At 39.0% G+C, this 22,511-nt stretch overlaps 1 protein-coding gene across 1 annotated transcript in view; it reads left to right on the top strand.

Moving 5' to 3' along the window:
- Positions 1-22,511, top strand: part of LOC149205700 (CBBY-like protein) — a 327,551-nt gene that overhangs the window by 182,261 nt on the left and 122,779 nt on the right. The window contains exon 6 of the mRNA XM_089393530.1: positions 12,461-12,507. Coding sequence (XP_089249656.1) covers positions 12,461-12,507 — 47 coding nt within the window. The remainder of the gene's footprint in view (positions 1-12,460; positions 12,508-22,511) is intronic.

Here is a 22,511-nt window from a genome sequence, read left to right as displayed (position 1 = left end):
AATTCGGGCATCCCTGTCACCATTTGTCTTACACCGGGTAGAGCTTTGTAATGAAGGTGGGCAAACCTCTGATGCCAAAGTTCAGACTGAAGAGATGTGTCATAAGATATGACACCTAGCGGACTTCCATCGACCTGATATAATGAATCAACATGAAACCCAAGAGTAAAGGCATCTTTAACATTTTTTTTCCATATACATACCTTGCCATTGCTTAAGGTTACCTTGTAGCCTTTGTCTTCCATTGTCGAGATGGACACCAGGTTCTTTCGGAGGTCAGGTGCATTTAATACATCCTGGAATTTCTAGCCTTCTTGAATGGTTGTCCTTTTCCTTGATTCCCAGCGCTCCTCTTACCTTTGCTATTGAATTTGTCATTCCTTTGATTACCATCAAAGGGATTTTGATCATCGTCCTGGTGTGAGTCTTTTCTATCATGGCACTCCCTTGCATAGTGACCTGCTTTATCGCAGATGTAACATCATCCTTTTCTTCCATCCTTAGGTCCAGCCTTTCCTTTTGATTTAGTCCCGGAATTATTTATTTTCTTAGCATGAGAAGAAAAGGCAGCAGGAGGACCTTTAGGCATGGGCATTTCTTGCTCTTCTACCCTTGTTTCTTCTTGAATGCATCTATCCATTAATTCCTCGAAACTAGGAATTACGTTATTGTTCAGAAGAGTAGTCCTGAACACGTACCATTCGGATGGTAATCCTCCAAGAGTCGTGAGTGCCATTTCCCTATCAGTAATAGTCTCCCCAATAGATAGGAGATCGTTCTTGATCTTGGTGATTCTTAAGAAGTATGCTTGCATACTCTCATCTTTACCCTTCTTGATTTTCCTCAGCTTATTTCTAAGAAACAAAACTTGATTTGCATCATTTACTTTAAATAAACTCACCAGTCTATTGTAGATTTCCTTGGAGGTGTCCAAATCGGAGATGTAGGCCACCAAACGCTTGTTGATAGAGTCTCGGATGATCTTCTTTGTTTAGACTTCACTGGTTTTCCATTTGTTCCTGGCAGCAACAGATGCATTTGATGGAGGCTCAACAATATTTCCTCTCACATGGTCCAACACTCCCTGATCCTTAAGGGTTAGATCGATAGACATCTTCCAACCGTGATAGTCAGCTTTCTTAGGGAGCTTGTCTTTGACAAGAAAGAGTGTTGAGGACCCCATCGTTCTTTTAGGATAGCCTTGCCAATCTTCTCTTCGGTGATTGCTCTTGCTCTTGCTTGGGCTTTGTCTTCACCTCAGCTCTGATACCATGTTAAGTTATGGTATGTTCTATGCTTATAATAGTTTACTTCTCTTTCTTATTATATTCCATAGATTAGCAATCAAATGTACATAAAGTAAAGTGCAGATAGAACATTAAATGATCGACAGAAAACAAGCCAAGACAAGAGACACAAGATGTGGCGGCTAGCCAGGGACAAACCCCACAATGTGTGGGGAAACCCTTTGATCAATTTTTCTTTTATCTTTAATAATTCAGCAGAGAGAAATAGTACAATAAATCTGATTTATATCAGCAGTAGAAAACCCTAGATCAGCAGCATCAACATTAGCAGCTTCATCATCAAACTAGGGCAGATGATATCTCACAAACCGATCGTCGAATCAGCTTGATTCCACCACCAAAAGTTGCGGCTTTCAGAGGAGGTTCAGATGAACCTACAACGGAGTCCAGATGAGGAGATCTTCTAGTCCACGCAGGTCAAACTTTACTTCTGTAGTTGCAGTTTTAGTTTTGGCAGCGTCCGGCTTCAAACTAGGGCAGTCGATATCTTGCAAACCATTCGTCGGATTGACTTGATTCCACCACCAAAAGTTGCGGCTTTCAGAGGAGGTTCAGATGAACCTACAACGTAGTTCAGATGAGGAGATCTTCTAGTCCACGCAGGTCAATCTTTACTTCTGCAGTTGCAGCGTCAGTTTCAGCAGCTTCCGATTTCAAACTAGGGCAGTCGATATCTTGCAAACCGTCTGTCGGATTGACTTGATTCCACCACCAAAAGTTGCAGCTTTCAAAGGAGGTTCAGATGAACCTACAACGCAGTTCAGATGAGGAGATCTTCTAGTCCACATAGGTCAATCTTTACTTCTGTAGTTGCAGCTTCAGTTTCAGCAGCTTCCGGCTTCACATGTGTGAGGGAGAGACCCTTTTCTGCGCAGTAGAGAAGAGACTCTTTTCTGCGCAGTAGAGAAAGAGAGAGATGTGATGAGATGAGTGAGTCCAAATGAGGAAAAGTCCTGTATTTATACACAACATTGGTGTTTGAATAGATGCGACTGTTGGGCTTCTGAGCCTACATGAGTTGTAGGTCGGCTTGATAATAATTCCATAATCAAAATAAATTCATATCTCCATGAATACTTATCGGAATCGGATGATCTTTATATCAATCCTACACCTCTCGACGAGAGGAATCTAATAAAAATATTATCAGCCCTGAATAAGATGACCCACATGAAGTTTGGCCCTAGTTGCCAATTTTAACAATAAGTGTATAATTTCTTGTTAAGGAACCTATGCCCTCATGTCAATTTGTCTCCACAATACCTACATTTGTTAGTTTCTATTTTTCCCAAGTGTTGTTGTTGGTCTTTGTCTTCCTTGAATGATGACATTTTGAGCTTATGTTTTCTCTCAATAATTATTGTTGCATGTCTATCTTCTTCAATGGTTTGGGGTTTATATAGTTTTAATTCTTCCCAAATATAATCCTTAAGGCCATATCAATACATCTTTCGGAGCTATTCGTCTAAGAATCCCCTTTTCCTTATACCTATACTTCCCACTCGTGGGTGTATTCGCTTACTGATCCTTTCTGTTTGAGGTAAACGAATTTTTCGTAAACATCGTCATCTTCTTCGTCATGAAACCTTTTTAGCAGGACATTTTTAAAATTTTCCCAATTGAACAAGCAAGCTGCACATTTGTTGGACCACCATAGGAACCAATCATATGCTTCAACTTCCAAGTTGTTGGATGCGGTCATGACCTTCTCTTGTTCACCTATTAAAGGGTTTGCTCCGAAAATGGCATCCATTTTATTTACCCATACAATAGTGTCTTTGTGGTCCTTACCATTTTACTTAGGTAATTCTCTTTGAATTTTAAGGTAATCTCTGTCGAGAAACTTTGTATAGTACTAACTTCCTTCGAACTGTATATGCGTTACTCGTGGCTTTTCGTGCATCAACGGAAATTCATGACTTGGAAAAATTTCGCCTTCCGGAGTCTTTGTCCTTTGCGTGGCCAAGGGAGTAAAAGGTGGATTGTATCTTCCCATAAACTGGTTCATCATGCTCTTTATTTCTTTGATATCCTCTACCATTTCGTCTTGGCTCTTCCCGAATTCATCTTGTTTTCTTTCGACATTGCCAAGGCGCTTGTGCATTTTGTCAAGTTCTTCTTGAAATTTCTTCGAATTGTCGTCATTATCACCGCTTCCCATTTTGTTCCTCTTTTTCCTTGTAGACCCAATTTTTTTAATTAAATAATAATAATATAATTTTTTTAATTAATTAATTAAATTAATCCAATTATATAAATTAATTAATTAAATTAATCAATTTATATAAACTAATTAATAAAATTTAATTAAATTATATCATTGGTATATAAATTAATTAATTAGATTAATCAATTTATATAAACTAACTAATAAATTTAATTAAATTTTATGTGTTTTAATATGGTAATATATGTATCAAGGTGTGATATGTTGATCCGCTTTTCCGTAAAAAATGTCAATAGGACTGTTGGTTAGCAGGTGGGCAGGCAGCGGGCATTGTCACGACAAGCGGCGGTAGCAGACTGTCACGGTTTAACCCAGGTCAACGGATGGGAAGATGAGCACGGTAGGGAGGAAGAAGGGCACGACAGACTGCGGCCCGACAACGTTGTGAAGATTTCTGGTTGCAGACAGACACCGGTTGTGGACAAGGTACGACGACGATGACACCAAGGACGACAATTTTAACTAAGTGGAGTTCCTCGTGGCATAGGTGTTTGATTGCGGCAAGAGGAACGGTCGTGTTTTTAACGGCATGCCGCAATGCATTGGTGTGGACAGGAGGCTCGACAGATAGTAGCGGATGTGGTGTCGTGCAGCGGTGGAAGGGTTGGTGTCGAGCAACGTAGGGAATGCGTGGACAATTGTAGTGGACGAATGGAACAGGGAAGACAGTGATACGTACAACAAAGATGTGATGGCACAGGAAGGATGGCGTCGAGCTAGCGGAATAGTGGCTCTGATACCACTGAAATGGTTAAACCTATATGCAAACATGAATTTGTGTGTGTAGACTTGTGTTTGTAGTAAGTAGTAGTTGTATTATTCATAAAAATTAATTGGTGGTTACATTTCTTCGTGTCGGTGTGCCTATATAGGCTTTGACTAGCCCCGAAGATAGAAGGTCACATCCTTTGACCCATGTCTCTTCACAATGTATGGGACATTAATTAATTTATTATTATTAATATTTGTTATTTTAATTCATAACACTTTGAGAAGCGCAAATGACAGAGAGATGGAATCAAGAAATGTTGCAAATCAACATTGAGGGTGGAGCTTTAGCTGATGAGGGATTCAAAGAAATATTGACATTGACCTTTGACAGAAAGGACAAGAGATGAGGTCGAGGTTTTCTAATAACGAGATATGCAAGAGTTGGGGAATGGGTGGAGGGGGTATTAAGGGATGAATTTGGAATAGATATCATTATTAATCCTTACTTCTCCTTGGGGTCTGACACAGGCGTTGTTTGCATGCTCATCACTTACTGTTATCCCATTTGGACATTGTAGATTTAATCTAGACTCTCAAATTCACATGCTTGTGGGTCATATTAATAATACCTATATCACTCAAGTTATTATCAGTTGGTTGTCATCATGGAGACAAAATTTTTACTTAGATTTCACTACATTATTGCTCCCTAGCCAAAAATTATGAGAACTCTATTTGTTCATGAATTATCTTGTTATTTTAATTGTAATTTTTAAAGTTATGTGTTTTTATTGTTTTCACTCTAATTTAACTATATTTAAACTAAGCAAGAGTAAATACTCAGTAACCCTTATTCAAATGTAGAAATGGGTTCATATCTTTCAAAGTTCAGTAATTAAACTAATGGGACGCTAGAGATGCGACCTTGTTTCCATATTCAAAGTTGTCCAAAAAAGAAAGCGCAACCATGCTCAATAGTGATTACGATTTTAAAATGCATTAGGCTGGTAAGAGTGTGACAAGTTAAAAAAGTGGTTTCGGGTAAACCATTAGATTCAAATTTAGCCAAATTGTGCATACACTCCAGAAATATTTGGAAAGACTAATTGAACTAAACCCTGGATCCATGGTGTTATTTCGATATTTGGAGTTGTCCCCAAAAAAATCAAGTTGCAACCATAAATTGAGTCACTGTAACAAACCATCGAATTAAGTTTCTCTACAAAATTTTAAATGTGGGTCACAACCCAGTATTGATTTACCTTATTCACGTATAAACCCTTTCGTTGTAAGGGACCTGCGATTTGAGTAATGTGGAGGATAAGAGACTTTTTAGAGCAAAACCGATGTGAAATTAAAGGAGGTCGAGGGTTTATTTATGAATATGTTTGTTGACAAAATCGAAAGAGACACACCCAGAATCGATCCATGCAATTTCCCCGCCTCACTCATCGAACCCAAAGCACCTATAAAGATATGGGCCTATTGGTAAAGTAAATTCAGATCAGGAAAAAAAACTTAGTGGCATTCCCCATGCTCCGCTCTGCCCTTCGTACGAAAAATCAAATTCCATAACCGATTACGAAGAAAATCCACAATAGCTTTTGAAGAAAATCCATGATAGCTTTTGTCTAGTTGAATATGGTGCTAAGGCGAGGTTTCTCGGTCAAGTGCCACTGTCAAATATGTGTTAAATTTGCCTGATGGAGTTAGAATAATTTTACACAGTGAGTATTCACCCCTTAAAAAAAAATTACCAAGCGTTGAAAAGAAAACCCACAAGGAAATCAGACATGAATAATTATCAAGAAATTTGCTTAGGGGATTGACCCCTTCTGGGCTTGACTCAAAATTTGTTAAAAATCATGCATAGAGGCAGATCATGTGTTGGCATTGTTCCAATAAAGCAACAAAAAAATGTTTTACAATAGTGACAATGCGACCTAAGTAAGGGTTTGAGTGTTAATGTTCATATTTCAGTTAAAACCCTTGAAAAAAATCCAATCCATTTAAAATATTAAACAATGATCATTGAAGGCTCCTAGAGATGATCTCTATTGAGGATCCAAACGTTGAGACTATTGATAAGTAATAAAGCCACTTTCCAATTGCTTCTAATAAACCCAATATTGTTAATTTATTGTACTTAAATTATAGATATGGAAAAGTAAAACCCTAACATGAGGTAAGCAGGTTAACTAAAAAATAAATTTGAAATTGAAATCTTTAATTCCCTTGGAAAATTTTAAAATAAAGGTCAAAAATTAAATTTTGATTGAAAAAAATAGACGAATACCTTCACCATTTCATATTGGACTTTTATTTTAATTGAATGACTCCCCATAGGGAGTGTGATCAAGTCAACTACCACCTAAGATTGGGAGAAAAGCACTGACTTGAAATCATAAAACCTTATCTCACTAAGGAGGTTAAATCTAAATCTAACAAAATAACCAAGTCAAATTAAAGAGTTGTTTAGATGAGCAATGAAATATTAAGAAAGTATGTTATGATTTTCCTATTGCAAAAAAACAAATCATCTAATAACTATTGAAAAATGAAAAAAATTAATAAAAAGTTATACTTCCTTGGATCCTTTATCGTGACCTTGATTGCTTGAGAAGTCTAAGATATAATTTGATTTTCTTTAAAATCCATAGAATATTTGCAAAAGAATAAAAAGAAGTCATATTAAACAAATGGTAAAGACGTCTTCTTTATCTTTGCTCATGTGTGAAAATGAACTAAACATCCTCTTTTTATAGGAGAGGAGGTGTCTCAGTACAACTATCAAAATACCATGTGCTTTTGTCAAACAATGTGTTAGAGCATTTTCTATCATGAGTGAAAATGAATTAAACATCCTCCTTTTATTCAAGAGGGGGTTTCTAAATACAATGTGCTTTTGTTGAACAATGTGTTAGAGCAAGTGGTTTTCTAACTAAATCATAACTTCCCCTTATCCACACATGTGAGAGCTCTTTAAATGGTTTGATCTAGTCATGAAATGCTCCAACAAATGGCTAATTAAAAGAAAAAAAATGAGAGTCAAAAGTGGGTCAAACCACTTAGATTCTCATAAATATAATAATAATTGTTGACATGTATGAGAAATGAAACTATTTTTTTCTATGAGTCTAGACCATGGAAAACTTTCTAGAACTCTCTAGAATCATGTTATAATATCTACAATAGACTAGGTGTGTTCACACATGCATTACACATTAGCTTGATACTGCATAGATAACAAGCCATCAAATGTGAAATGGGCTAAATAACAAGGGGCGAGGGCAAGGGGGCAATCCCTCATATATGCTAGGAATAAATGTAGAACAAACTCCATGTAATGTTGTGGACACCTTGGTGATGTGGTGTCGATTCTATCACGAACCTTCAAGGAAATGTGTATGAATTCCTATGCATAGCACCCAACCTATCATCATGAATCAAACTTTGAACAAAAGTTGTAAGGTGAGACAACATAGATAATTTGAGTTAGCAAAAATAACATGAACTAGTCTTACGGTCTTACTAGTTGCTTAGGAAAACTAGGGTGGTATAACTTCATCCCCTTTACATATGTCTTGAGAGTAAGACAAAAGGTATCCTCCTAAGTTTCTAAGTTAATGTGAGGGTGTTATAATTTATGGAAAGGGAGTAGGGAAAACCTAAAGAATAACTTTCAAAGTAATGATGTGTTGAGTTTGAGAGAGAGCAATTTTTGTTCATTTTTCTCTACTTTGGCACTTTTCTCTTTCCCTTTTTGACATATTTTCTTAGTTTCTTAGTCCTTTTTTTCTTTTGATAGCAATTCAACTTTAGGACTTTAGGGGGTGGGCCCTTTATTGCAGTGGGACTTGAATTATTTCCCTTTCTATGCTCTTTATCTCTCAACCTTTTTATTTTCGCTTAATTTGACTGAGGTTCACATGATTTTCTTCTTTCCTAAATGTTGATTTTCTTAAGTACAATGGAGACTAGCACAATATTTCTGAAAAACTAATAATTACTTTTGATGTTGATGTTCCTTTAAATTATTCCAATATATCATTCAACAAGTATGCTTCAGAAGTTCAACCATACAAGAACAATAGAATAGTAGAGATCATAATGCACAAAGAGAAGACAAGCTTTACCTTGGGGAAACCCATTAAGGGGAAAAACCTAGCAACCTTTTCAATAGAGAAATTCTTCTGTTCAACAAGAGACACACCTAGACCTTCTAGTCATTAACTAGGTCACACCTGGTCAAACCCTCCAAGTCAAGCCTCCCAACCTGATCCAGCACTTCACTCTGCTTGATTTGACCCAGAGTTTTGGCCCTCCTGTAGAATCCCATAATTTTCGCAACCAGCAACTACCCATAAATTTCAGCCTCTGCAATAGAAATTGCCCAGAAATATGTGAATTGTAGAGAGAGAGAACCTATCCACATGTGCGAGCTTGAGAGAGAGAGAGAGAGAGATCCAATTCATCCTTCTTGTCCTTCTTGATCTTCACTAGGATGCCCAGAAACTGTCTTCTTGAGAGAGTGTGAATTGGTGGTGAGAGAATGAGGTCGAGTTGCCTTTATATAGTGATCTGCTAGGTCGAATGGGTGTGTCCTTTTCCCTGGGCCGACTTGACTTGGAGGGAGGCCAACTTGACAAACTTGGAGCCAAAAATTTCAAATTCAAAAATTCAAATTTTCTTCTTTCAAAAGTCCAAATGGGACTTGACTCAAAATATAATTTTCTTTTGACTCTAGCATTTAAAATATGCTTTAAAATAATCAATACAAATACATCAAGTGGTCAAATATACATTATGAAGACTGACCACAGTTACAAAATTCAACATTGAATTCTTCATTTGGACTCATTTTGGTGACATTTGATATGTTATTTATAAGTTAGGGAATGTAAATTTTGTATGAATGAAATGGAAATGTAAAGGAAATTATGGAAAAAGTTAAGTATGGAGGTGTTATGATTACACTACCTACCTTGATACTTGGAAATACCTAGTGGCCTAGGCTAGGACACAATTGTCTAAGAACAATTATGCTCCCCATGGCTAGACAAGGAAAAAAATAAGACTTTTACTCAAAAATAAATGATAATGTTTCATATCTATGTTGCACACTTTACAAACAAGTCAGAATTTATCAACACCACTCTAAGTTGGGAAACAACACATGGACTCATAATAATTGGAAAAAATGATCATGGAGTAGTGCATGTTAGTACATATGAAATAAAGTGTCTAGGAAGTAGGAATTGATATATCACTACAAAATGAATTTGAAGCACAAGTGTATGATGGATTGGAGGAGAAAAACAAGCCTAGATCTAAGGAGTTGCAATAGGAATGTCGTACATGCAACAACATCACACTTCGCAGAGTGTATCTCTAAGGTAGTTACTATAAAGGGGAAACATACCACACTTCCTAGTTTAAGGATTTGGTTGATGGAGCAGTCTCATAGGGGGGGATATTATATTGTTTTTTTCATTCATATGACTTGGAGGGAAGATTTGATGAATTCTTCTAAGTAAACCATGCAACTTCTAAAACATTGTAATATGCTCTCTCTCTCTCTGAGATTTCTCTTGCTTATTGCTTCATATTTTTTAGTGTAGTGAAATATCTTGGAGAGGGATGAAGGCCACGTGACATAGTCAACTTTGATTAGAGTGAAGTTAACTACTTTGTTATTTTATATTTCTTTGACTTGTCATGGAATTAGTTGGAGAAAAAAATTATTTTATTGTGAAAGAGATAAAGCTACCTCTATATAAAGAGAAGTTTTTTCTCCATTCTTGGGGGATCAAGGGAGTGGTATGATTAGTGATATGGCTAGATATTGAGGGGTGATGGGAGATAGAGAAGGAGCTTGGAGGTGATGATTGATTGAGCTCCTTTGTATATCAAATCCTTGAAGACTTATGAATAAGTGAGGTATTGCTCTATTTTATTGTATGGTCTTGTTATCTTCAATTTTGTTGTTAATGTGTTGTAGAAAGTTGAAACTACCTTGCTATCATACTTATATGAAGGCCAAATAATGAAATCCATTTCATTTTGGAATAGTTAATGTGAAGAGTATATCCCACTTGTTCTATTTGTTGTTTTAGTTCTGCACTATTTTCATTCATTTATCAAACTGAGTTGTTGAATTGTGATAATAATTCAGCAAAATAAATCAGCACCTTCATATTTGTATGGTGACTAGCAACTCTAGCTCTCTAAGATTAGCTTTCCATGTCTTAAGGGGAATTGTATCAAAGCTAGTTCCTTTAACCTCGAGTATATATCTAAGTAATACATAGATCAAAACTAGTTCTTTCATCTAATTAGGTCGAATGTGGAAAATTAGGCTTTTCTACCCTATGGCCTACCTCCATGTAGTTGTTTGTGGCAAGTTAGCTCTTTAATTCATGCAATATTTCATGACTCCATTGACCCAATACATTGATAGGCACTAGTTTCTTTCCATATCATTTCCCTTTTTTATTCTTTTCCTCCATTTCCTATCTTGTCCATACCCTTTCCCATGTCCACTTCCATGCCCATACTAGACTATACTAGAACAATTTGTTTTATGAAGGCTTACCCTTCATTTTCACCTTGTGGCCCCACTCCATAGCCTTGATAATCCTACTTTAGGGATACTCCCCTTGTGCTAGAGAAGAGTTAGCCTAAAGTGAGAAGAAGAGTTGTTGAAGTGATAGTCAGAAGCCTTCCTAGGTTACACACAACTATCACCTTGGTGCTTAGGACTTCACTTTTGTGGGTGCTAGATTTTGTTGTAAGAGACATATTTTGACTCAAGCTAACTGATGAAGTCTCATCAATTTCTTTCAAATACCTTGCCTTGGGTATTCTTCATTTTTCTTATGTGTCCCTCATCATATAGAATATAGATGCCTCTAGTAGAGGGGCTTCTTTTGAAACCTATGATCTAAGTCACAGGACATGTCCCTTAGGGTCTCGTGTCCCGTATTTCACGTGTTAGACACGAAAACCGCCGTAAAACATGTCGAAAACGCTTTTTTTCGTATCCTCCAATTGAGAAACATGTTTTGGACATGACAAAAACATGCCCTAACGTTTTTGGTTTTTAGGACACGTGTCCCATGAAAGGTGACATTTAAAACCTGCAACATGGTTTATTTTTGGGTTTTTTTTGTCATTGTTTGCCGCCAAAGTTGAATTTGCTCACTGCTGGAATCCAGTTTGTTGTGCAGTGTGAGGAATTCCATCAGATTCGAGTGCAATGCTCACAACTTCACATCGACCTGGACCTGGAGATGTAGGAGACGAGCGTTCGCATGCTTTGCTGAGAGTTTGGAGCACTTAAATTTCTTGTAAGTTGTGTTATAGCCTATGGAACTTAATTATACATGAGTGACCACATATAGATCGTGTGTTGAAATAAAAATCCCAACTCCCCGTCATGTGCTCATTTCTCACTACACCTTTGAGGTCTAAAGGGAGGGAAAGCTCGATTAATGCTCTGGTCAACAATGAAGTTTGAACACATATAAATTTATAGTTCATAAACTAGCTTATGTGAAGTTTGAACATGATCAAACGGAAGTCAATAAAAAAAATTATAACATGAACAATGAACACTGAACTGTGAACATCATTGATGTAGTAAATTAATAAACTAACTAGTAAATTACTAAATAGTAAATAGTGTATACTAAATACTAAATAGATATCATCACGATTCATATCTATATGGATCAAGTACTATATTTCAGTATTTTTTAATATATATATATATATATATATATATAAACGTGCCCCTCATACCCTGTTTCCGGGGTCGCTGCATCTCGTGTCGAATACTCGTATTTACGTGTCCTCCGTGTCTCGTGTCCTCGTGTCATGTGACTTCGCCTGTGATCCACAGTTCTTCATAAGTTTCAGTGGACCTATTTTTCTTCGATATTTTGGGCAGTCCTTTTTCATTGGCTTCCTGGTAAGACATTCAAAAGTAAACTCTTTACAGCTTTGGCATGAAAAAAATGGCTTATCATTCGTAGAGGGAACTTGCTACTTTTCTAGGTCTGTCTTATACTGCAAGTGCTATGAATTGTGATAATAATAGGCTTGGAAGGAATTTTGTTGTGTCCCTTGCACTGAGTTTTGTGAAATGGATGTACATTGTATAATGAAGTTAATAGCATCATATACTAAGGTAGTAGTTTGTTTGCTCTTGCAGGCCATATACCTCCTTGCAGCGACAACTCTTGGACTTGGCACATCAAGGTCATTCTAGAACAATATAAAAATAAATATTTTGCAGAGTATACAACTTGGATAAAATATGATCAATATGAAAATTTGTTATGTATATTGGAAGGAGCAAAAAATCAAAATTTTCAATAATATAAATAAGTAAAAAAATGAAAAATAGGAATGGAGGAAAAATAAATAAAGACGTAAAATTTTAAAATGAGCATTGGTTCTAAATGAGGGCTATGCAGCTTATAGCATTACCATGGCAGGGATTTTTTAGAGTTCTGAATTTTAAAAAGAAAATCATTATGTTCCACCAAAGTGCTTTTGTGAAAAGTAAGAGTTTTTTTTCCAATATCAATGCAATTAGATATACATATTTCTTTTTTGTAAAAATGTTACTTTTTTTTTCCAAGGAAAAAAACTTAACTTTCATTAAAGATATGAAAATTACCTTTAGTATGTGCTTTAAGCACACTAAAAAAGGCCTTTATCAGGCTGCATAAATATAGACTTGTCATCAAACTGTGAGCAAAATATCAAAAAACAAACGAAAAAACTGTCACACATAGCCTCAGAATATCAAAAAACAAACAAAAAAACTGCCACGTGTAGCCTTAGAATATCAAAAACCAAACAAAAAAACCGCCACACGTCCTCAGAAGACAACTGTCTGAGAACTATCTCCCATGATAATGAGCCCATAGAAAATGAGCAAGGCGACTGGATTTTAACAGCCCACCAGAAACTATACATGTAGATACATAAATATATTGTTTAGAATAAAAAATCGCTGAAAAACATGAGCGGAAACTGGAAGCAAAAATTAAACCATCAGATTGGCCTGTGATAGTAACTGTAGTGTTGGTTCTCCTTGAACTCTTCTATCTGCCAAGTTCTCACATTCTGAGTAATGCCTTCTTTGGACAGGCCGTCGGCTGTCCCATTTCTTTCCCTTTACTTGTAAATGTGAGAAACAGATATATAATCAAAAGACTGTTTCAGCATAAAGATCTCCTCCATTTCTTTCCCTGTACTTGTAAATGTGAGAAACATATATATAATCAAAAGACTGTTTCAGCATAAAGATCTCCTCTGGAATAGGACCAAAAGTATGAACATGAAATCTAGAAACATCATTGAACCAATTAACAATCAACTGTGAATCCCTGAAAATCTGAATGTGGCGAATCTCTTTTTCAATTGCAAAAAGGAGAAGAAGCTTAAGACTCATAATTTCAGCAAAATTTTTCGTTCCATGGCCCAGGCCCACTCTCAACAGCAAGGAATGGCTATTTGAAAAACACAAAGCAATACCACCCGCACCCAGAATTGAGGTTCTGTCCAAGAAAACATTGGCATTGCGGGCCAACTAGATGCCCCAGGAAATAATAAGGGGCAAATCTCGGAGTTTCTTTGGAGAGACAAAATTCCACCAGAGGCCCCATGCTTCCTCATATGAATCCCCATGCCAGTGATAATTTACCCCAGTGAAGCAATAGCAGAGGACCAAACAGCTGAGGCAAAGGAGTAGAATAGGAAAGATGATTGACTGATTTGGCATTCTGCTTGCAGAGAGGGCACCAGGACCACCCTATAATACCACGCTTAATTAAATTGTCCCTTGTAGGCATTCGATTTTCCAGCAAACACCATTGGACGAGACGGTATTTTGCCGGGCTCTTTACCTTCCAGAGCTATTTCCACCAACATGCCAAATTACCAGGCATCTTATCATCAATTAATAACACAACCAGATTTGGGAGTGTAGATTCCTAACTTAGCATGACCCCAAACTAGCATGTCCTCCCTATCCCTGATACGAACATGGGCATCATTCAAACAAGCAATGTATCTGTTCCATAAACCCGACCATTCATCAGGAAGATTAAGCTGATGCGATGTCATCCAACCATGACCCCATATCGAGGATCTAGCTTCGTCTTGTTGGAATTTCTAAGTTTAACCCGTTAGAAATTCTTCCTGTACTATATGATTTATTTCTTCCTATTTGTTCTGTTAATTAACAAGTTATTTACCATGTAAATACTGAAAATAAATACAAGTACAATCTCAACACATACAGATCATCAACTGAAAGAAACAAGCACACAAGTGACACCGTTATTTTTGGACTAATGTCGCCAGAAAAACCCAATGCGGGAAAACCGGTGCAGCTATCAGAGGGTTTTATTATTATGCAGTTTTTAGAATACAACTTGGGTGCCAGAAATGGCTCACCCAACAGAGAATGCCCTCGGCAGTAGTACCTCTCAGTCGGAGACAGATATTCCGGCTAAATCACTAGATGAACGATCCCACAGCAACACTGCAACACTTCTGCTACTCTGTGTCACCCAGATAGGGACTGCATCACCGTATCCAGCGCTCCAGCTCCAATCTGCCCCACGAAATCTCCCAGCGTCAGCCTCTAGGGTCTGCGTCAGCCTCTTTGGCCTAGCATCAGCCCAGCATTAGCCTCTTGGGGCTCTGCGTCAGCCACTGGAGCCTCTGCGTCTCCCACACTGGCCCTCCTCAGGCTCTGCGCAGCTCCTGGTTGCCTTTGCGTGGCCTTTGGCTGCCTTTGCGTGGCCTCTAGTTGGCTCTGCGTCAAGCCTCTCCAGGCTTCTTCTGCTCCCGGTACTCTCTTTGCCTCTCTGCTACTGTATTCACTGCCCCTCAGCTACAACTCAGATCACTTCTTCGATTTCCTCAGCAAGCCCTGCCCCAGAAAATCGAATTCTTGATCAACTCGGTGTGTTCTCCAACTAACCCTCAAGCCTCTTCTTATACTTTTCTCGTTGATGATTCAATGGTCGAGATTAAGTCTTTAATCATCGGCTAAGATTAGATTTGGCTTGATCCATGACTTTTGGACCATTCTAACTCAATTTTATATTAGTTCACATTAATATTTTATTTTCCCTAACTTTAGACTTAGGGACTCCATTAAAAATATTAATTATTTTGATATCTCCCAAACTGGTTAGATTCTGCCGAAACCATTTCTGGGTCTTGGAGATCTCATGTGCTTTAGCCTCTCCATCAATTTTCGTGGCTAGAGCACATCCGATGCTACCCCAAATCAACACTCCCTCTTAGCGAGGATTGTGCTCTAGTAATACTCCTCACTGAGTATCACCCTGATCATCCAACATCGGTCCCTATGCTGATGCTAGGCTTGATGCCCAACATCCTCTACACTGTTGCATCATGTATTGCTACCCATGGACCTGCCACTGCGATTGCTGCATCCGTACGACAGCTCCCTCTGCATTTGTGCTGTTGCCCATGGCCCTGCCACTGCCACTGCTGCATCTGCACTGCATCCCCTCTCATCATGCTGCATCGTGCTGCCCATAGCACTGCCACTGCTAACCACTGCACTGCAACTCAGTTACTGAGAAGTAAGTAACTGATCCTCCCAACTCTGACATCTCTGTCAAGCTAGAAACACTCCCGATGCTAAAGCTCCCTCTGTTGCTGACAAGTGCTCCCTCTACAGACCACTGCGTTGTTGCAATAACTCCATGCCTCTTGCACTACTGCCTCACGCTGTCCTAGCACTCCTACACTGTAGCCCTCTCTGTCGCTTCATCCACATTCGTCTCTATCGACATCTGCCAGTCTTGCTACTCTTTGGGGCTCTTATAGCAAGGTATAATCCAAGAGGTTGGGTACCTTGAGGATCCTGCCCCTCATCGCATGTGGTCCGTTTGACTACAGCTCGATGTCTCCCCACTTCCTCTCAAGTGGCACATGAGCATTCATGGCACAGTCATCATTTGTCTCCACTTCTTTCTCCGTCGTCACTGGCATAGCCTTGGTCTCAGAAGCCTCTCCCGTGCTCTTCTTACTTGGACACTGGCTCGCATAGTGACCCAGTTCCCCACAATGGAAGAATTTGACCTTGGAGAGGTCCTTCTTCTGTTTCTCCTGCTTTCTCGTAGATGCTAGAGCCACATCCTCTTCTTCCTCCTTCTTGATTCTGACCCCCTTTTCGCTGCTTCCTGCCTTGGTCAGTGGTCTGATCTCTTCTTGACGAAGAGCCGCCCACAATTCCTCCCAATTCGGAAGGCTCGACTTGCCCAGTATGCTCTAGATAAATACCTCCCAATCCTCTGAGACTACATTCAATGCGATCCTCACCAACATGTCCTCATCCGGCGTGGCCCCTATGGAAGTTAGCTGATCCCGGATCTCCTTCAATTGACCGAGGAAGATATCTATCTACTCCCCCTTCTGCATCTGGTATGACCACAGCTGATTTTCAAGTAACATCTTCCTTTGCACGGAAGTATGTTGGTACAATTTCATCAGGGCCTCCCACATCGCATTTGCCATGTCCTTTTCGGCAATATGTGGCACTACATGGTCCTTGACCCCATCAAGGATGATGCACTTTGCCCTGGCCATTGCCTCCTCATACTTTTCGTTCTCAGTCGGGTCAACTGGGATCCCTATTGTTTTCAAAGCGAAGTGCTTGAGACGATGCCTGTCTAGAATGGACAAGATCCTGGCCTTCCAGACTACGAAGTTCGAAGCTCTGTATAGTCTATCCTGATCTCTTATCCCATTCAGTGCCATTTCCCTGCTCCTCTTTCGACTCTTTCGAGTCTCTCTACTTCCCTTCTGGAAGTTCTCGGTGTGACTCAATCTGAGCCTCGATTTCCCTCCTGGAAACCCTTCTGCCAATGTCGAGATTCCCCACTCCGATCGCTAGTGCAGCTGCACCACTCATCCGGATTTCTTGGCTAGAAATCCTCGGTAGCAACTCCCTCCTCCCTTGTTTTTCCCTGTTAGGTACTGTTCTGACCACAAGACTCCACCAGCTTCGCTCCGCAACTTACCCACAGCCTCCTATGCCCCAGCAATCTAAAGGTTAGAGCCTCTAGGCTCTGCGCAATCCCAGCACCAGCACAATCTGCACCTCCTGGCCACAGACATCAATCCTTCCTGACTAAGAAAGATGATCGGGCACTGCGTAGGTCAGGTCTGCTCCTCTCTGCCACTCGTTGATCCTCCTCCTGGCCTAAATTGATGACGCAGGCTCTCTGCGTCACCCCTTCCTTGCTCCTTTCTACTAGGAACAACTTTTGTCACTCGGGACAGTTGTTTCTACTGCTGCTACTCTACTCTGCTGATGCCCTCAGTTATCTTGTGATCTGCAACCACGTTCTGATACCATGTTGCAATTTCTAAGTTTAACCCGCTAGAAATTCTAACTGTACTATCTGATTTATTTCTTCCTACTTGTTCTATTAATTAACAAGTTATTTACCATGTAAATACTAAAAATAAATACAAGTACAGTCTCAACACATACAGATCATCAACTGAAGGAAACAAGCACACAAGTGACACCGTTATTTTTGGACTAATGTCCTCGGAAAAACCCAATGCGGGAAAGCTGGTGCATCTATCAAAGGGTTTTATTATTATGTAGTTTTCAGAATACAACCTGGGTGCCAGAAATGGCTCACCCAACAGAGAATGCCCTCAGCAGTAGTACCTCTCAATGGGAGACAGATATTTCGGCTAAGTCACCGGATGAACGATCCCACAACAACACTGCAACACTTCTACTGCTCTGCGTCACCCAGATAGGGACTGTGTCACCCTATCCAGCTCTTGAGCTCCAATTTGCCCCACGAAATCTCTCAGTGTCAGCCTCTAGGGTCTGTGTCAGCCTCTCTGGCCCAGCGTCAGCCTATCTGGCCCAGTGTCAGCCTCTCGGGGCTCTGTGTCAGCCTCTGGAGCCTCTGCATCTCCCACACTGGCCCTCCTTAAGCTCTGCGCAGCTCCAGATGCCTTTGTGTGGCCTCTGGCTGCCTCTGCATGGCCTCTAGCTAGCTCTGCGTCAACCCTCTCCCGACTTCTGCGTTGATGCTCCCGGTACTCTCTCTGCCTCTCTGCTACTGTATTCGCTGCCCCTCAGCGACAACTTAGATCACTCCGTCGATTTCCTCAACAAGCCCTGCCCCAAAAAATCAAATTCTTGATCAACTTGGTGTGTTCTCCAACTAACCCTCAAGCCTCTTCTTATACTTTTCTCAATGACGATTCAATGACTGAGATTAAGTCCCTAATCAAAAGCTAAGATTAGATCTGGCTTGATCCATGACTTTTGGACCATTCTAACTCAGTTTTATATTAATTCACATTAATATTTTATTTTCCCTAAGTTTAGACGTAGGGACTCCATTAAAAATATTAATTATTTTAATATCTCCCACACTGGTTAGATTCTGCCCAAACCATTTTTGGGTCTTGGAGATCCGATGCTACCCCAAATCAACACGTCTGCCACAGGAGCCAAACTGGAACGACCTTGAGCCTAAAGAGATGCAACTAACTTAGGGGGTAATAGGAAATTTTGATCTCAACCCACCCAATCGTCAATACCAATATGAACTTGAGATCCGTCACCCACTTTCCAAGCCAAACCCTTTTCAATAATAGGAAAAGAATGCAACATTGCCTTCCAAATAACAGAAATATGAGGTCTCCTCCGGCTAGCGGCCCGAATCATAATCCATCAGAAACCACGGATTGATATACTTCATAGTGACCACCTCGGTCCACAAATTGGTTGAAGAGATCAATCTCTAGCCCACCTTGGCAGCCAGAGATCTAGCAAAGCAATGAATATTTTCAAGACCCCAACCACCCCATGCTTTAGGAAGAGAGATTTTGTCCTGTTGACCACTACGTGTCAACGACCCATAGCACTATACCCCCTTTTCGCAAAAGGGATAGTGCTTGATTGATGTGTTCCTGCCATCCAGCTATCATCATCAGCCTGAGTATCATCTTATAATGTAAACCTAGTCTGCATGTGTATAATGTAAATGATTTCAGCAGATCCGTGTTGTGTATGTAATCACCTAGTAAACCTACTTTTCTGGTGACGATCTACATTCTGGGAGGTTTTTTCTCTCACCGATCCATTCTCGGATGGTCGACAGAGTTTTCCTTCAGCCTTACCCCAAAGTCGGAATGGATTTTGTCACTGGGATCTTAGGGGAGTCCTAGTGTTCTAGATCGAGTCTATGTAAAAGTGATTTGGGAATAATCTTAACTATTTGGTTAGGTTATTTTATTACAAATTGCTTGATCTGCTAGATTATATTTGTGTCGCGGATCTGGGTAGTCTGTGAGGGTCTTTTGTAAATGGGTTTTCCCCCTTGAGATGTAAAAAATATAAAAAATCATGACGTAAAGTGTCTTGAAGGTTAGAAAAATAAGTTATCCCCTCATAGGTCCTAGGTCCTAGGTAAATTTAAATTTTCCAGAGGTAAAATTCGTGGGTCCTTTAAAAAATTAAATCTTAAAAGGTCCAGGGACTGAGGTTAATTGATTATTTTGCTAAATTTTATGCCTTGGGTCCCTGGGGTTAAGTCAAAGTCAAAATTTTGAGGAAATTAATGCAAAATTTTAATTTTTGAATTTATTAAAATGCATTTAATTGAAAAATTCGAAATTTCCTCTATTTAAAATTTCGATGGATGAGATTAAAAGAAATTTTGATCTTCATCAACGGTTGAAATCACTTTGACAAGGATCGTTCGAACTAGCCGTTGGAGGATTTATCTTTAAATAGGAGGTCATTTTTCAGTCAGTGTCATCTGATCTTTTGATCGTGTACTAAGCGAAAAGCTCTCTCATGTAATCTTTTTATGAGCAATAAAGAAAGACTTTGGGGTTAAATTTCGCCGGTGTTACTCTTCATGGAAATGCTGTAAGATGTATTATTTTCATGGTTAATTTCTTTTTTGCCATTAATAATAGCTTCTGAAGAGCGATTTGAGTACAGGTATCTTGCTCAGTCGCTAGGGTTTAAATGATAATTTAAATTTTGAATATAATAGCAGGTATCTTTATTAAATCTGAATTTTATTATCGTTTTCTCGCTCTATGTTGACGACTGAATTGAGTTTTGCAGGAAAATCCTTGATTATTAGATCATCGGGCGTTCAAGGAAGTTCTTGGCTGAACCAGCCAACTCTCAATCCGTGTTTTTTGAAGAGCCCAGTTAAAATTTGATCCTGGGCTTATCCTAAGATATTTTTTTTTTGGTGATGCATGAAGGGTTTTGAGCTTAGTACCTCCTCTAAAATTAAAAAATTTTAATTTTTCTGTGCTAAATCATTAGATCTGGCTATTGAGAGCCTCAGATCATCAGATCTGGGAACAGAGTCGGACTCACACTCCCTAGATCTAATAGATCTACCATTTATATACATAGATTTGTAAAATTTTAGTTTTCTGACTTGGGTGTTTTTTGGGTCATTGTATATATCGTTTGGGTGTTTCTTGTTGTATTGCAGCTATAGATCTGAAGCTGAAGGTTGTGCAGAGTCCAGATCTAGGCCCTGGAGGGTAAGATCTGGATCTCTGGGGTTCAACAGCATCAAATTTTGGCAGGAATATTATTCAGCCTTTGCAGTCCAGGGGTTTAAATTTAAATTTTTTTTTAATCTGGAAAATTTTTAAGGGTTTAACTGATGAATCTTAAGCAAAATATATCGATGTAATCAGAGACTTCTAGAGTTTTCTCTTGGCTTCTTGGGCCACCATTTTGCTGATTGGTTTGCTGCCTGGTTTCTTTTGGGTTCATTGTGCATTTTCAAAGTTTATTTTTTTCTTCTTTGCAGAACCCTTAGCTGCCATACCCTGTGATCTGTCATCCTCTGGCATCAAATCCACGGGTGCCATTCTGCCTGAAATCCGAGTGTCTGGTCCCCCTGCTTCCATTTGTCTGTCACTGCTCCAAAACCTCGGATCTCTTTTCCTCCATCGAGCCTTTTTTTTAGCGTGCTGCTCTCAGCAGTTTCCCTCAGCCATTGAGGCTTCAACTGGCAGATCCGCTCAATCCAGCTTTGTCCATCATTTTTGCTCCTTCCTCATCTCCAAACCCTCAAAATCCGTCCTTGCTCTCACTGCCCTTCTAAACCCTTCCTCTCCTGCGTCTTTTTTGCTCCCAACACTGCCATCCACCTCTTCTCCCTTCGTCGTCGTCCAGCTCTTTCCATCGACCTGCTTACTTGCCTCCCCACACTGCCAGAAAATCGTTTCCAGCTCCACGCAACTCTCCTTTTGCGTAAATCCCCTTCCTTCTATTATCTCCGCGGCCTCCTACCACTGCGCATTCCCTGCTCCATTCATCACACTCCTAGCTCCACGCATCCCTGCAGCTATATCTCAAATCCGTTCTCACTTGCTCCTCCATCCTCATTTGTCCTCATCCGCGTCCCTTCTACATTCTGTCCACTCCCTCAATGCCGCAGTCTCAACCTTCACCCTCAGGTCACCTATTCGCTGCACTCCGCTGCCATACCTTGCTCCCTTACAAAACCCTCATTCCTTTGCTCTCCGCCTTCAAATTGACCTGCACAATACACAACAACAAACACACACTTCGATTCTTTTTTTTCTTTTTTTCTTTTTATGCGTTGGATTTAGTTTTAGGTTAGGGTGTATATATTTTTTTATTTCATTAAAATTAAACTTAAGTTAGGAATCATTAAGTTTCCAAAAATTTTGATTTTTGTTTCTTTTTTAGTTTTCATTTCATTTTTATTTTTCCAAAACTTAAAAAAATATAATTAAAAAAAAAAGATTAAAAATTTCTAAACATTAAAAATCATAAAAAAACTAAAAATATCTAAAAAATAAAAAAATTCTAAAAACTTTTAAAATTCTAAACATTCAAAAATCTAAAAATAATAATAATAATAATAATAATAATAATTTTTTTGTGTGATTTTAGAATCTGGACTAAAATAAAATAAAAGGGATTGGCGCTTTAACATTGAAAATTTTTAATGTGGCCTATGGCCCATTAAAATTTTAATTTTTAACCCTTTGACTCATTTTTCTGGTACATTAAAAGATTTTGATTTCTTAAGTTACCATTAAGAAAATTTGCCTAAAGAATAATTGAAGCGCTAACCTAAAGTTCCTTGGTGTTATCTAGTGATCAAATGCATTTTCATGATTTTTCTATGTCAAGTGCGATAAACGTTTTAAAT

This window comes from Pinus tabuliformis, chromosome 1_2, assembly GCF_031772625.1.
Source record: "Pinus tabuliformis cultivar Carrire ecotype Pingquan chromosome 1_2, CPIR1, whole genome shotgun sequence".
NCBI lineage: Eukaryota > Viridiplantae > Streptophyta > Pinopsida > Pinales > Pinaceae > Pinus > Pinus tabuliformis.
The sequence above is the reverse complement of the archived record's forward strand: the minus strand, read 5'-3'. Positions and strand labels throughout refer to the sequence as shown.